This window comes from Aulonocara stuartgranti, assembly GCF_965226115.1.
Source record: "Aulonocara stuartgranti genome assembly, chromosome: 17".
In the NCBI taxonomy this organism is placed as follows: domain Eukaryota; kingdom Metazoa; phylum Chordata; class Actinopteri; order Cichliformes; family Cichlidae; genus Aulonocara; species Aulonocara stuartgranti.
In genome coordinates, this window is record NC_138953.1 from 22,987,892 (window position 1) to 23,005,152 (window position 17,261).

General features: G+C 39.8%; 1 protein-coding gene across 3 annotated transcripts in view; it reads left to right on the forward strand.

Moving 5' to 3' along the window:
* Nucleotides 1-1,092: 1,092 nt before the first annotated feature.
* sfmbt2 (Scm like with four mbt domains 2) overlaps nucleotides 1,093-17,261 on the forward strand; it is a 65,441-nt gene continuing 49,272 nt past the window's right edge. For 2 of the 3 annotated variants that reach the window (XM_082511518.1, XM_082511520.1), the window contains exons 1-3: nucleotides 1,093-1,251; nucleotides 8,312-8,493; nucleotides 12,029-12,123. In XM_082511518.1, the coding sequence (XP_082367644.1) occupies nucleotides 8,403-8,493; nucleotides 12,029-12,123 (186 nt within the window). In that variant the 5' untranslated portion in view covers nucleotides 1,093-1,251; nucleotides 8,312-8,402. Of the gene's footprint in view, nucleotides 1,252-1,351; nucleotides 1,549-8,311; nucleotides 8,494-12,028; nucleotides 12,124-17,261 lie in introns of those variants that run through there. The other variant, XM_082511519.1, reaches the window with a different exon arrangement.

Here is a 17,261-nt window from a genome sequence, read left to right on the forward strand (position 1 = left end):
ATATCATCAAAGAGTCAGAACTCGGGCACAAGGTCAGGAGTGAAGTTTCAGGTTCAAAGAGGAACCTGCTTTAATTTCACTGAAACTTCTTTTAGAAATTGCCCACCTTAAAAAAACAGAAGAAGAAGACGAAAAAAAACGTCATATGGGGCGGTATAGAGCTGCGTAGCTCTCACTTTCCGGGCAAAAAGCCAGGCTGAAAGTTCAGTTTATTTCCACCCCATAAAACTTTCACTATGCGCTGCCTTCCACTGGGATTAACTTACCATCACAGTTTGTTAATATCTGACTCTTTCTAGATCTTTCTGAAAATACATGCCAACCTTTGAGGTCTACGCATGAGCGCCTCGCCTCGTTAACTGATGCAATACACTCCTACCGCTAGAGGATAGTGTTGACTTTGATAAGATTTATATATATATATATATATATATATATATATATATATATATATATATATATATATATATATATATATACATATATATATATATATATATATATCAAGGGTTCTGCTTACGGTAGACATTCCCAAAACAAAGAAGAAGAAGAAAAAAGTCTGAACTGAGAAAAGTAGCTAACAACGACTAAATGGTGCCAAGAAGCCATAAATTATTGACTTCACTTTTTTATTCACGCACATATGCAGCTGCTTATGATGAGACATACTCTACTGCTGCTGCTGTTACAGTTAACTATTCTTACATATACGTCCTTAAAAGGATCACCACGTTTATTGTTGTTTACGTGTGATTATACGGGGTCATAGTTTATCTTCCTGTTAATAATAAAACTGTAACTATACAGTTAAAGAAAAATGTGTCCTGGGGGTGGGTGAAATGGCTGTTTTTACACACACACAAAAATAGTTTCATTTTATTTCATACACCAGGTATAAATTAGGCATTAGATGTTGTCTTCATTGTATCTGCTCGGCTGAGTAGAATACAGCTTTCAGTTTTGGGGGCTGTGGGTGTCTCACTTAACCTCGGCTCCATATTTACAAAAGCCTGTAGAAATATGTTTTTGCTACTGTGCTGAAAGGTCAATGACAGAGTTGGCTTGAAAGTATTTGTAGATGTTTTTTGGACATGCGCAGATGGGGGATGCCATATTGGAACAGGAGGGGGGGCAGCAGCAGCTGAAAGACGTCGCTTGCGTAGCTCGCGGGAACGAGAGAGAGAGAGAGAGAGAGAGAAAAGGCAGAGGGGGGTCACGAGAAGGAGAGGCAACAAAAAAAAACTTGGACAGGTAAGACAGGTGACGGCTCCGGCGGTCCTGAGCAGGGGGGGGGTTTATGGGGGGACGGGGTTTGAGGGGGGACGGGGGGGGGGGGAGGTTTTATCGGCGAAATAAACACAGGCAGAGTTATTTTTTTCCTCCTCCTCCGCTTTGAAACAGCGAAGTGCTCCTGAGACGGTTTCTGTAGAAACGAGATAATATAGTCGCGAGCTTTCGTTCACGAGCCCAAGTTGCTCAAAGTGTCTCGCACGCGCTGTAATTAACAGCTTTCACCGGCGGAGAGGACGTTGTCTCGTGGCACTCTCGGTAATATCGTTTATTGCCTTGTTATTTTTTTTATTTATTTATTTTGCCTGTTAGCATGTGTTCTGCCATTTACTGCTTTGAAAACAACACAATTTATAACAATTCGTGGGGAAAATAGGAGTGAGTGGCGGCTCGTGTGTTATTTGATGTGTTTCTTTAATGCTGTGTTTTATATGGCCGCGACGCAATTTTGTTTGGCGTGAGCACGAAGTTGATTTTAAAGATTAACGCCAGAAATGACTTATTGCCGTCATTCTCATATAGATGAGTCATGTGGGATTTTTTCCCGTCATCTTTAGATGCGTAAAAGCCTTCGGAAAATACCGGACACTGCCAAAATGTCAAACCACTTTCAACATGGCGGGTTATGGTGATCGTAGGGGGAAAACTGCGCCTTAAAATCTTTGAACGAGGAAAAAATAAAACGACGGCAGATAAAGCGTCCGGTTCGGTTTCTTTTGGTGGACATGGACGAGGTTTAATCAATTAAATTCAAAGTGTGCATTTGGCAACTCCGTGGGAGTTTTTTTCCGCTGCAGTTTTGAGTGTGCAAAGTACATGACCGGAGTGCCAGCCAGCCTGCTGGTCGGCTACACCCCTCACAGCCTCATCTTCCTTATGTGCACTTAACGTTTCCTCTTTCACTTTTATCAAAAATGCTGTGGCTCATTCGATGCTTCTAGATCGCCGTGTGTCAGATTAATACTGTTTTCCTTATAAAACCAACAGGGTGATTTTGATCCCCCCCCCTGCAATCTTAGATTAATATGTTAACGTTGGCACAGTCGGGCGAGAAAAAATTCTTTCGCTGTGTTGTTTTCTCTGCGGGGATTTCTTTTTTTTTTTCTGAGTGATTAAGCAGATAATTGGGTAAAACCACATGCGTATTTATTTAATTATTTCTCTTTTTCTTTGCGAGGTGCTTCGCAAAAATCAATTTCTTTCTTTTTTAGTGGCTTTACAATATTCCAGAGGATTCCACCTCCTGATTAAATTCGTCACCATAATGAGCAGAAACAATAAAGACTGCGTAACGGAGCCCCAGATAGAGGTTCGGCATGAATAAATCATGCTTTTAGACTTCTTGTGGCTCCAAAGATTTTTTCCACGACGCTGCGAGTGGGAATGCGTGAGCGCAGGCGTGCGGATAAAGGGAAAACGCCTAAAATGAGCACTTTTAAAGGAGAAAATGCGAAGATGGTCATAATGTTAAACATACATAATCCATTTTCTCCACGGGAAAGACCAATACGAGACCAGCTGATTATCATTTTTGGTGGTTTGGCTTTTTATTTATTCATTTATTTTAAAAGTGTCATCCAACAGCCATTTATCACGCGGCTGTTTTTTTTGATCAGGCATTGTATGCTAATCCACTGGTGAGCGTTTCAGGAAAAGAGGCAATCACATATTCTGCACAGATAAGAGAAGCAAAGATAGAAAGAGTCCAGTTCTTTCTTTCTTTCTTTCTTTCTTTCTTTCTTTCTTTCTTTCTTTCTTTCTTTCTTTCTTTCTTTCTTTCTGCTGGCATCACACTTACTCTCCCCCCTTATTTGAATAAGGGGAGGAGGTAGGCAAATATCAGCTTCTCCTCCTGCTTTCCAAAAGCCTTGGATTTGCAGGCTGTCCATGTTATGCAAGTGTGTTTTGTGGAAGTTGTAAGAACGCTCTGGGATGTGGGAGTTTCACCCCTTGTTTCCTCTCTCTTTTATTTATTTATTTATTTGTGGTCCTGAGGGGCAGATGCTTGTTTGCCCGACGTCATTTCATGCTTATGTTTTCAGTGAGGGATCACAGGCAGTTCTAATTGGGGAATAAAGCACATTGGGTGCGTTGTGTGCACATCTATGTTAAAAACAGCAGGAATTAAGAGTTAGAAACAGAGGACAAATTGTTATATGATAACATCCTGTTGCCAAGAGGAAACAACTCTTGGATAGCTCTAAAAGAAGAGAACCTAATACGGAGTAATGCAATAAAACCCAAGCCCATGCAGTGGTAGTTAATCTCCTAAATCCCCTATTAAATCTTTGGCATGGATGGGTTTAGAGAAAGGCAAGAAGACAGCACGTGGATGCCCGAGCGCCCCATCAGGGGCTAATCAATTTAAAAAAAAAAAAACTCTTCTCAATCCAAGACAATTGGGGCACAAATGTCCTGCGTCTGAGATTAAACACTCTCAGAGCAGTTTAATCCCCTGGTGACCAATCTGGGCTGTTTCCTCCAGGAGGCTGCAGGTCAGCAGGCTTCATCAAGTACAAACGCGAAACTCCCAGAAAAAAACTCCTTCAAAAATTTGGCTTGTTTTTTGGATGAACGCTGAGGGGAACTGTTAACACTGAGTCAGAACAAACAAACGTCCCTCAGGGTTTGGAAAACTTGTTTATCCAGTGAGGGATCAATTTAAGGAAAAGCTCAGCTTGCGCTGGTATGGAGTAGTCAGTGTAGAAAACATTGTTGTTTAAGCCGACTTCCAGTGGTTCATTGCAATATTTAATTTTATGTATGAGGATAGGGGGAGTTTAGTTCTCCTGTTTCCAAACTTTACACGCATAGAAATTAATTTTAAAGCCTGTGTCTTGTGAAAACTCATTGTAAAGCACCTTTAGGCACATAGATGTGAGCTTTCTTTCCTCAAGACCCCAAAGTACTTCATTAATTTGATAAAATGAGCATATGTGACCTTTTATTCCAGAGACTATTCAAGGAGTTTACAAGTATAATAAATATGTGCAGTGACTTCTAGGGAAATGAGCAATGCTAGCCAAAAGTATTTGAACAATGACACATTTCCTGTTTTTTTTGTGGGTTTTTTTGTTTGTTTGTTTTTACTTCCAGCATACTGGAAATAAAACCTTCAGCTTAAATGTTTCGAGGGTGTTCTCATCATGTATTGAGCTAATTAGTGTGGGGAATGGTTGGTGCGTTAAAAAAAAAAAAAAAAAACATTCTGCCTCCAGTTGCTGGGAAGTGCAGGTGGACAATGATAGGGCTGCAGTCGCTGCACTTTTCATCTCGTGTGGTTGTTAAAGCCCTCAAATTAAAGCTCAAAGTCACTTTAACCACAGGGCTTACTCTCTTTCTTTCAGTTCAGAGAAAACGGGCTACAGTGTAGCACCAAAACAGCTCAGAAAGGTGCATTGTTCCTCGCCCTATTGAGGGCTGTGCATACATGGTGCAATTTTTCAAAGGTTTGAGGCAACCTTGTGCTACAGTGACTCAGATGGATGTAGGATTTGTTGTGCTTCATTTCTGTTAAAACAAATTAGATGGAGTTGAAGCTGAGAGTATTGAGAACAAGTTCAATAACACCATTGTTACTGACTCATCGTTTCATGGCTGTAACTTCTCTTCCTCTCATTTTTCGGTGGAAGTAAAGACTGGAGAGGAAAAAAAAACATTTCACATATGTGTTTCTTATGATGGGTGAACAGGCGAAGAAGTGTGTTTGAAATTCTGGATTAGGCAGAACTAAAACTGGTAAAAATCTGATATTTTAAAGTTCAAACAGGAGGTTATGACTTTGGGAGTCAATTGTCATGCATTGAAAATTCACATCAGCTCAAAAATCTTAGAGCTATCCAATGTACGATGATATAAAATCGACAAAAGCTGCAAATTGTGGATCGTTGTTTCTGTTTTTAAAATAACAAACCATAAAAAGTAGTTAAAAGATGTCAATCAGGCTCTAGATTGCTTTGCTGAGGTGTTGAAATAAGCAGATGTAGAGTGAATGTGAAACTGCAAGTTTTTAAAGAGAATTTTAAGGAAAAGAAACGAGCTGCTCATCCTCCTCCTACTGTTTGATAGCAGTGTTTGAGCACTCTGATGAGTTTAATGAGTGCTGTGGAAGGCTGCTGATGACAGTGATGTATCAGTGCTGAAGATTGTAGTGTACTTAGGCAGAGAGTGGGGGATAAGGGCAGCAAACAGCAGCGTCATGTGAGCCAAATTAGCTCAGCGTGTTGTTTACGCAATGGATGCACGCCGGAGCCACTGTGGGACGCAAGGGGGTGTGTGTTCTGTGGTGGGGGATGGCGCGCACACACACACACAGTTAGTTGTTGAGGCTGTCACAGCCTTTGTGCTGCAGCCTCACAGTTCTACATACACTCGCAGCTCCAACAGGCGTGCGAGGACGAGGAGAAGTGTTTTCCTTTCCTGTGGATTTTAAGGCTCTTTCTTTTGTTCTCTTTTTTGGAAGCAGGACTTCAGTGTGTTTTCATCAGAGGATTGCTGGATGCGCATCACAGTTTTGTTTTATTTCTTCTTTTTTTTTCCCATGTGGGTGCACATCAGGTTGGGTACTTAATCACGGAGTATTTTTTGCTCTTTTGGATATTGATTTTCATAGTTGAGAGCAACAACCCCATGAGCTTGGAGTTGTTTTCTTCTTGATTGAGGATCGCTGTGTGACAGCAACATGCCTCAGCTCTAATTGCCAGGTTGATGAAAATGGGTGTAAGTCGGTGAGTGATTCATTGGTGATGTGACTGCATGACCAAGAACAACCACCAGGCAAGTGACAAGCATAGCCTGTTGTTGTGAATATAATGAACTGATGATTGTTTTGATTGTTTTTCTTTGTTTTATTCATGGAATAATGCCAGCGTTGGATAGACTTTTGGTTTTTATTCCTTTAGGATTTACTTTATTGCTTAAAATTCCTTTTACTGCACAAGTCTCATGGTTTCTACGTGCTGTCTTGGCATTTTTAAGTGTATTTATACAGCTTTAATGATGCACTGCAAGGAGTGATCATCAGTGAATTGTATTTTTTAGGTTGGAGGATTTGCTTGTTTTCTCCGCTTTGTATGTTCACCTATCTTAGTTATGATCGGCAGTAGGCAGCAGCTGTGCAGCAGCTCCGGATGTGTACAGGTTCCTTGGTTAAAGCCACATTAATGGGAAAATTAACTTGTCATGTTTTTGATGCTGTGAAGATCATTGCAGACATGGGAGAACTGCTCAGAGAAGGGACCTGCTGTGAGGGTTGTGGACTAATGAGACATTTAAGGAGTTGAGGGAGGACTCAGTGAAAATGTTCACTATATTTTTGCATGATTTAGTAATAATTATAACCTAAACCAAGGACGTCAAACTCATTTTGCATTGCAGGTCATATACAGCCTTATGTTACATTAAAACTTCCATTTCTGTCTATGTGTAAAGAAATGTAACTACACATGTAGTCAATGTGATATCTAAATATAAGATAAAAGGTGCAATTTAAGGAGTTTGTCTCAGTTTTTGCACATGATAAAGGGCCGCTGTAGTAAATGAAAGAAATCTGTCAGTATGACTCTTTGTGCTTAAATTGTAAGAAGCAAATGTGTAAAATTATAGAAATGTATAAATTAATTACTTTGTATTGGGAATTTTATGACAGAGGTCTTTATCTATAGGAAAAGCTGTAAATATTGTGAAAATACAATTAAAAGTCAAAAATTTATGTTGTCCTTCACATTTTCCAAAGCTATTCAGTTGGCCGGTTTGGAGTCTTCACCAGGGTGATTCTGGTCCCCGGGCCTTATGTTTGACACGCCTGGCCTAAACAGTTAATCAGTCAATGTGCAAATGGTGAAATAGTTGAACTGATTAGCTAAATACAGAGAAACAGAATTAAAAAGAAAAACAATACCACATAAAACGGGTTGGGAAAGGTAAAAACAAACAACCCAGTCACATTTACAGTTGAGTTTTGTAGTTTTGTGAGGAGGGGAAGAAACTAACCTTTGATCCGGAGGGTGAAGCTGGTTTGCTAATCAACACCTGGAAGCATGTTTTACCTGTTAGGATTTGCATTAGGTTGAAGGTTATTAGCAGGATTACAAACCAAAAAGACAAAAGAAGTAGAGTAAGTTGCAGGTATTTCTGTATAATAACAGAAAGCCACAAGAAAAAGGTTAAAACTTAATATCAGGACATGGTTACCTGTTTTCTTTTTTATTATTTTTTTATTACAGTTCTTTCCAACAATATTCAGTTAACACATTAGCTTAGCTAATGATATAAAGGATCAAAAGAAACGTGTTTATGGTTGTTAGCGTTACACAGTTACGCTTCCTTCAGTATGTGCCAGAAATACATATTTACGGTCAGACAGTATTTCCTCTTTAGTCTTCCATATTTAGTTACAGTGACATGATTCTGCTCTTCTGTATTATTCTCTTGCCTCAGGTGCCTGGATGCATATTTTCTGGTCACACTTATTTGCAGACTTGTTTGCTTAGTCATGTTATTCCAGTTTTTCTACTTTGTTTGACTCTGACTGGTTATCTGATGCAGTTTTGCTGTGGTATGAAAATGAACACAGCATGCAAGATATTGGAAAAGCACACAGGCAGAGGAGGGAGAGGATGATTTTAATGATGCAGAAAACTGCTGTGCTTTTTACTGTTTTGAAAATATCAGCTGACTTGTGTTAAGTTTCTGAAGGTGGCAATTTATTTCTTTTTAGCACATTAAGACAAACTGGCTGTTGCTGGTTGTGGTAACCACCCACTTCTTCTTTTGTTTATTCTCAAGAAAATGGAAATACAGTGTGCACAATTTCCAAGGAAATTCTCATCAAATACTGGCTGTTTATGTGTGCAAACCTCAAGGTTTTGTGAACTGTGTCGATTCGTTCGTGTTATTGTAAGCGAAGAGCAGTAAAATCATCTGTTTCCTGGAAGGATCTTGGACTATTCTGGACAGAGGGCAGATTGAACATTATCTGATTAAATTAGAGCTTTGATTGAATTTATCTTTTCTGGTGCAGGGCTGTCAAGGAAGGCGAGAGATGCTGTGAAGAAGAATTGAAAGATCTCAGGTTTAAAGGTTAATGCTCAACAGGAAGTCAAACGGGCAGCATGCAGTCTCACACTCAGGAGCAGCCACTGGCCCTCACTACAGTGAAGCCACACTATCCCACCAATGGGAAAGAAGAAGAGGTGAACACAGGTAAGACCCTGCACTGCTTTTTTTAACCATAATGTGGCCAGGGTGGTTTCATGTTGCAGCCCTCATCAGATCAACAGATTGGTGCGGTTGACACAGATGAAAATGCGTCTGAGGAATCTCACTAACAAGATGGGAAACAGAGAATGCCACTTGTGTCACAAAGACATGCTCTAATTCTCTCTGTAGATTTCTCCTTTAGGTCAGCAGTAAGGGTATGTCCCTGGCTGTTTATTGCTTGAACTGAATTCTCCTGTCCTCATGGCTTAGTCACGAGAAGCATGTATTTTTTCCTGTGTATTCAAAGATGGCTGTTATGTAACACCTATGCCCATACCGTTACGTGGAAGCCCACTTTACAGGCTGTTTTGTCATTGCACATGAACATGTCAGGATACGTTACTGGCCTGTATCCGAGGCACATTCTGGACTTGCAGTTGTTGTGCTACTTTCTCTTTCTAAAGAAAACATAAAATGTGAGCTAAATGCCAGTTTGATGTGTTTGCAATCCTGAGCGAAGGTGCAAATTTAAGTTTTTGTTCATGATGGGACATTTTTAACACTTCTTATACCTGAAACTGAACCAGTGGAGTATAAGTTGTAAAATGACTTTGATTTATCATTTAACTACAGGGAGTGCAAAATTATTAGGCAAGTTGTATTTTTGAGGAATAATTTTATTATTGAACAACAACCATGTTCTCAATGAACCCAAAAAACTCATTAATATCAAAGCTGAATGTTTTTGGAAGTAGTTTTTAGTTTGTTTTTAGTTTTAGCTATTTTAGGGGGATATCTGTGTGTGCAGGTGACTATTACTGTGCATAATTATTAGGCAACTTAACAAAAAACAAATATATACCCATTTCAATTATTTATTTTTACCAGTGAAACCAATATAACATCTCCACATTCACAAATATACATTTCTGACATTCAAAAACAAAACCAAAACAAATCAGCGACCAATATAGCCACCTTTCTTTGCAAGGACACTCAAAAGCCTGCCATCCATGGATTCTGTCAGTGTTTTGATCTGTTCACCATCAACATAGCGTGCAGCAGCAACCACAGCCTCCCAGACACTGTTCAGAGAGGTGTACTGTTTTCCCTCCTTGTAAATCTCACATTTGATGATGGACCACAGGTTCTCAATGGGGTTCAGATCAGGTGAACAAGGTGGCCATGTCATTAGTTTTTCTTCTTTTATACCCTTTCTTGCCAGCCACGCTGTGGAGTACTTGGACGCGTGTGATGGAGCATTGTCCTGCATGGAAATCATGTTTTTCTTGAAGGATGCAGACTTCTTCCTGTACCACTGCTTGAAGAAGGTGTCTTCCAGAAACTGGCAGTAGGACTGGGAGTTGAGCTTGACTCCATCCTCAACCCGAAAAGGCCCCACAAGCTCATCTTTGATGATACCAGCCCAAACCAGTACTCCACCTCCACCTTGCTGGCGTCTGAGTCGGACTGGAGCTCTCTGCCCTTTACCAATCCAGCCACGGGCCCATCCATCTGGCCCATCAAGACTCACTCTCATTTCATCGGTCCATAAAACCTTAGAAAAACCAGTCTTGAGATATTTCTTGGCCCAGTCTTCACGTTTCAGCTTGTGTGTCTTGTTCAGTGGTGGTCGTCTTTCAGCCTTTCTTACCTTGGCCATGTCTCTGAGTATTGCACACCTTGTGCTTTTGGGCACTCCAGTGATGTTGCAGCTCTGAAATATGGCCAAACTGGTGGCAAGTGGCATCTTGGCAGCTGCACGCTTGACTTTTCTCAGTTCATGGGCAGTTATTTTGCGCCTTGGTTTTTCCACACGCTTCTTGCGACCCTGTTGACTATTTTGAATGAAACGCTTGATTGTTCGATGATCACGCTTCAGAAGCTTTGCAATTTTGAGACTGCTGCATCCCTCTGCAAGATATCTCACTATTTTTGACTTTTCTGAGCCTGTCAAGTCCTTCTTTTGACCCATTTTGCCAAAGGAAAGGAAGTTGCCTAATAATTATGCACACCTGATATAGGGTGTTGATGTCATTAGACCACACCCCTTCTCATTACAGAGATGCACATCACCTAATATGCTTAATTGGTAGTAGGCTTTCGAGCCTATACAGCTTGGAGTAAGACAACATGCATGAAGAGGATGATGTGGACAAAATACTCATTTGCCTAATAATTCTGCACTCCCTGTAAGAGAAGCTGAGGCGACATGCACTGACATATCGTGTAACTTAATGTTGGTGTTAAATTGCTTATTTTTGTGTTTCTTGTGTAAGGTGTCCCAAAAAACACAGTACAAGGCGCACATGTGTTCATATCTGCAGAAAATAGCCTGTTTGTCATCTGAAGTGTTGTCAGTTCCTCTTTTGATTGTATTTTCAGATGCAGGCACTTTTAATAGCATAACCATTTCAGTTAGCAGTTGTGTGTTGCACACAGGAAAGTTATCTCTGTTACCTCACCCATCTTATTGTCAGACTCTTTAAACTGATATCATGAATTTAAATTTGCACTAATAATGTTAAGTTAACACAAATACCCAAGGTACACCTGGACTAACCTCGAGGTGCTCTGTTGGGCCACAGGACACAGCTTGGAAACCACTGCGGTGGATTATGACAGATCTCATATGTACAGAATGAATTTACTATGCAGTGTGAATCTAGAACAGTTTATTCTGCATTGTCAGGCAGTCTCTATGTAATATGAAATTGTCTGAATTTTGGCTGATGATCAGAAACAAGAAAAAACATGTACTAATTTAATAATATACAAAGTGAAAAATGACCACTAAGGGGAGGAAGCCACGTATGTCCATTCATGGGAAAAATGAGAGCAGACACTTCAGTCTATTAGAAACAAACTCCATCAAAATAGCAGCTCGCTACCATCTCCTCTCATTACACAGAACAGGTTCAGTCCCTCAGTTTTCACTCTGAGGAGTCTCCAGAGATTCGGCACACACTGAAACACACACACAGACACACACACACAGCCTTCACATACTTCACTCACACAGAAACATACTGATGGGGAAAAAAACCCTGACGCATGCCTCGACTGCATCAGCTTCAATCACCTTCAGGAGAAACATTAATGACATTATGTAAGACAACCTGCAGCACGCTGTGCACGCAAACTGCCTCCAGATAGTTTACTGTGGATTTTGTGCTTAGGCAAAATTAGCTACATTTACAAGAAATTACAGCTCTGTGTTTAATTGCTACCTGCATTAGGGATGCACTGAGATATGGGCCAACAGCTGCTTAGGCCTGTTAATAAATAAGATGACATTTTCCAGTGGCAGTGCCTGATGTTCTTGTTGTGTAACAACAATTTTAAACTGTCTAAATATTCAAAGGGAGTGTGATGAAGAGCTGAAAGCCTCCGTTCTTATTAGGTATATTTCCTTGTTTCCTGGGCACGAATGAGGCAATAAGTAACAGTAAAAACAAAAATCAGCTGGGAGCTAAATTGTTGTTTTAAGTATCTGTCTTATTGTTGGTTAATGTACAGTTGACTTTTGTTCATTTAGATGCAGATTCGATGGAGGAAGAGGTGGAGTTTAACTGGGAGGAGTACCTGGAGGAGAATGGGGCCGACGCTGCCCCTCACACCAACTTCAAGCATGTGAGTGACTGTCTACAAACTTCACCTGACATGTTAATCCTTTAAATACAGCCTCATAGATAAGTGCCATATGCAGAGATCCTTTAACAACACATGGGAGAGAACCAAAACAGGGCAGTGCTGTGTTCAAGCCTCAACAGAGGATTCAGTGTCTTTGTTTCCTTGTGACGCACGCGTTGTTGGGCGACCTTTGGCATTTCTTTTTCTTTTTTTTAAAATACCATTTTAGGTACCTAATTAGGTACCAAAGAAAACATGACAATAGATGCAAATAAATAACATAATAAGGACCAGCTGTTCATTCACTTTTCCTGAGACTATATTTGAATGTTATCATCATACCCAGTCTTTCCTGTTTTCTTGCCCTGAAGTAGGTGTGGCAAATGAAAGCAGTCATTATAATGATATTAGGACATTATCTAAGTATCACCAGTGTAGCATTTTTCTCCTTTCAACAATGTGTTCATATGTCTTTCTTGATAGTCTTGGACTACCACATTTCTGGCCGAGTGAATTTTTTGAGGACTGTTTTCTGTTGGGCAAATCCAGACAGCATGATTTTTAGTCAAAACAAACAGCACTGTTTGTGTTTGTCATAATGAATACCAGTCAGTGCCACCAGTGCAACAGTGTTGCTTTTTGTTGTGTTTTTGTGATAGTTTTTGGACAAAAGTGGAGCTCTGTATCGCAGGATTAGGATATACAGTATGAGACTTCAGAGCCACACACAATAGCGTCTTAGTAGGATTTAATTCATTGTTGCTTTCGGCCTTTTTGTGGAATTTACAAATTTGTATTTGTCAGATCCTGATGAAGACTTGGAGTCAATTTGGTCTATTATGCTTGCTGAACTGCTGCAAGAATAAATTTATTACATGATTTTATCCTAAACAGAGCACCTTTTTTTTACTATCGACCTTGTTTATGCTCTACTTTTGGATAAGCTTTCAGAGCCATGTAGCACTTATAAATGAATAAATAAATAAAAGAGTATTTCCAAACATGGAATTTATATGTATATTGATTATGTATTTGCATGGAGTTTGCTCACAAATCCTGTGCTTTGTGTGGTGTCCAGACATGTCATCTTTTTGAGATGCATGACGTATGGCAGACCAGTCGTTCCTACTTGCAGCAAAACACTCAGATAGACATGTGCAGTCTGTGTGAAATCTTCAGCGTGACATTAACAAGGTTATTCTGTTGTTAAAGTAATATCAGAACATGAAACTTGAAAGTATAAAGCTCAAGCTCAGTGACTCAGGTTTCACTGTGTTATATTTTATGGGGTAAACTCTCAGTTGGTGCAGCAAGTTACTCAGCTAGCCAGACGACAATAAAACAGTTTCGAGTAGGCACTAAAACATCTGCATGTTAAAAATCAGCACTTTTTGTGCAAAACTCGCACCAGAGGCTGTGTGACAAAGTGGCAAAATACTGAGCATGCTAGATATGACTGCGCTGCACTATGCCCAGATCATTATCTTTGTGTGAACTAGAACTGGGTTACAGTTTTAGTTCTCTAGAAAGCTGCATTATCAGATATCAAAACAATGTACCACAGCCTAGAGCTTGTTTAAAAGTGAAATCTATATAATCACTACTGATGCTACTCAGACCACAGATTTTTGGAGAGCTAAGAGGTGAAAGAGAAAGGTACTTTTCTTGGTAGTGAGTCTATAGGCCAACTGTGCTCTGCTTTGCTCTGATTTGCTAGGCTGAAGTTGGTTTGGGCTGTCCTGGTCAGGGCCAGCTGAGGGGTAAACCGGGCCTTGAGTCGACCATCACCGACTATGTTGCCTGCTTAACATGTCGAATTCACCTGCTGTCGCTGATGTTTAGTGTCCATCTCACAGCTCTCCTTCCAGCTGAAGTAGCTTAAATATGTTTATTAGAAGGTGGAAATTGTTTCTGTCTGCTCACAGAAACCACAGAAGAAAGACTAGTAGGGAAGTGGTTTGTCTTTGTGGGCCAGCTGAATGTTCAAGCCGCTGAAACCGAAAACTGTGTTTAATGTTATTTAATTTACATTTAAACCGTTTGGCTTGGTGTCTTTTATGGCATTTTAGTATTTAATTCTGTGAGCCACCCCAAAGGAAGTTGCTCAGGGGTCACCAACTAGTTCACCACTTGTCCAGTTTCCTCAAATTTGTTTTAGGGACACACCATACGGAATATATGCCAGGTTTTTAATGTATTCCTCTTTAGGATGCACCTTGGTGGTGGATAATTACTATTTTATTCTTGTCAGACTGTATCATATTTGGCTTTTTGGGATTTAGTTAAAGAAACTGAAACAATTTGTGTTTTTGTGACAGGCTATAGTAACAAAGTACCTTAAGATATCATTTAAAATAAGTTTCCTGTGTGTAGATGGGTCCACTGGTTCATTCTTAGAGTTAGGTGTTGCTTTTTATGCTTCAATAATTCACAGGTCTGTGCTCAGCGATTTAACAAACAAAAAACGCATTTCTCCAAAAGTGGTCAGGTACAAGGACTGTACTGAATATCTGTGAAAAAGTAGCAAAGGTCCAAATAAAAGTCTGGCTGCTTGAAAGCAAAATACAAAGGTGGGGGTGGCTCAGGATTTTTGCACAGTACTTTATCTCAGTTGTAAGTTAGTGTATGGGCTCAAAATGTGGTCATAAATATTTTGTACTTGTAAATCGGTTTTGTACTTGTAAATCAGGATTTATATGTGTAAAAAAAATTTGTGTGTGCGTAAAAAAGATTTGTATGTGTAAAAAAAGATTTGTGCGTGGGTAAAAAAGATTTGTGTGTGGACTTGGCATGTAAAAGGGCATTTATTCCCTTCAAGGACCTGCAGTTCAAAAAAAGCGCCCCTCGACAGCCAAACCCATCTGTTCTCTGATTGGATTGTTACATTTGTGATTGACATGACATTGACCAATCAGATGAAAGGAAGAAAAATAGGGTCAAAATTCATACTTGTAACTTGCAGGGTTTTTTTTGTCCACACACAAATCTTTTTTACGCACGCACAAATCTTTTTTACACATACAAATCTTTTTTACGCACACACAAATTTTTTTTTACACATACAAATCTTTTTTACACATACAAATCCTGATTTACAAGTACAAAACCGATTTACAAGTACAAAATATTTATGACCACATTTTGAGCCCATATTAGTGCTCTACTGCTGGTGTCTGTATGTACATAGTTTACTTTCTCATCATGCAGTAAGTGGGAACAAAGTCCCCCGGGTCTCCCTCCTCCTGTGTGCAGCACACACGCAGATCCACTGCTCTGCCTGTGCTGCTGCCCAAATTAGAGATTAGTGTTATTGCAGATGGCACTACATGAATAGAGGACAACATTAAATTGTAACAAACCACCCCCACTCTCCACACCCCATATCCTAGTTACAATAGCTGGCTCTAACAGCTTTCCTAGTTACTTTAGATCAGCATCCAAAAATGCAGCACTAATAATTTTATCAAGGAGTCTTTGTTTTTCTTCTTAAACAGAGGGTTAGTTTCAGACTTAAATTTCACTACTGATTAATTACAGGGTTAATAATAATCATATAACGAACAAAAAACGCATGTGGTTTTACATATCTATCTATCTATCTATCTATCTATCTATCTATCTATCTATCTATCTATCTATCTATCTATCTATCTAATTATTTAATTATTTAATTTATTTAATTATTTAATTTATTTAATTATTTAATTTATTTAATTTTTTTTTTTACTAGCAGTCCTCCAGAAAAGACACCCTATAAGTAATAGTTACTCAGCTTTGCCTCCATTAATACATTACATCACAGGAGAGGGCCAGATGGGCGAATAGAGCTGATCCTGGATGCGAAGTCTTTATCCACCTCAGATGACCGTGTGTTTGTCCAGCGGAGCAGCTGTCTGCTCTTATGAGACTCACCGCGCTCAGCTGCCGGGAGGACGGGCTTCAGAGGTGTAAAATATGTGTGTCAGTGTCTCACTTTCTTACGTCACTGAGTGTTGAGTGTAATAAAACCAAGATTAAAATATGTGAGTTTTACAAGTGCGCCTCAATGTTGGACAAACTGTCTGTGGTGATTTGAGGGGACGGGGTTTCTTGGGAGCCTAAATTGCCCTGTTGGTAAGTGGATTGAGTCACTGGGAAACAGACCATGAATTCCCCAGAAAAATGTGATTCAGTAAAGTGCAGCCCTCATTTCTCTCTCTGCCTGGACAAATTGAAACAGTGATTTCTCTTGGGCTTGTGCACACACATCCCCGCGCGCGCGCGCGCACACACACACACACACACACACACACACACACACACACACACACACACACAGAGTCAGTGTTTGCTGCTGAGGCTGCCCGTAGCTCTCTTACATAAGCCAGCCAGAGTGATACAGCACGTTTGCATTGTTGTAGCAGGAAGTCACGGGGCCATTTGTATTGTGTTTATTTCTAAGATGTTGGCTTTTCCATTCACTTCTGAGTGTGTGTGTGTGTGTGTGTGTGTGTGTGTGTGTGTGTGTGTGTGTGTGTGTGTGTGTGTGTGTGTGTGTGTTTTTTCTTTTTTTCTAGTGTTGAATGTGAACATCCTGCTGGGCTTGTAATGTTCTCTAGAATTGTACAGCAGCTTGTGGCTATGGTGGAAATGCATTATTCTTTTATATACAGATTTATCGCTTTTTCTGCACAAGGACAAACTGAGAGGCTTTTATTTAACCTGAGGGATTGTTTTAGTCTTTTTCTGAAAGTAATTTGGTTTGGTGAATATTAAAATCTCACCTACACCCGTCTTACATGCTGTTAGTAGCACTGTAAAGCAGTTCTTAGGCACTCTCAGCACTTGATCCTGTCAGTAAATATGTAATATCAGGTGATACACTATTGATAAAATACATGTGAGATTAGATATCACACTGTTGTTCAATTACTTCCTTTAAGGAGGTGATGTGATTGGTTTGTTAGCAGGAGTACTCAAAGTGCCATGAATAGATTTGCTCTAAATGTTTTCCAGAGGTGAGGCTCAGTTAAACGTAAATAATTAACTTTTAGAGTCAATCCAGATCTGGATGTGGATCAAAAAATTCAGATCATAATTTAACAAATACATAGCAAAGTGAAATAGGCTGAAATGGGGTGGAATTGACAAGAAAATGT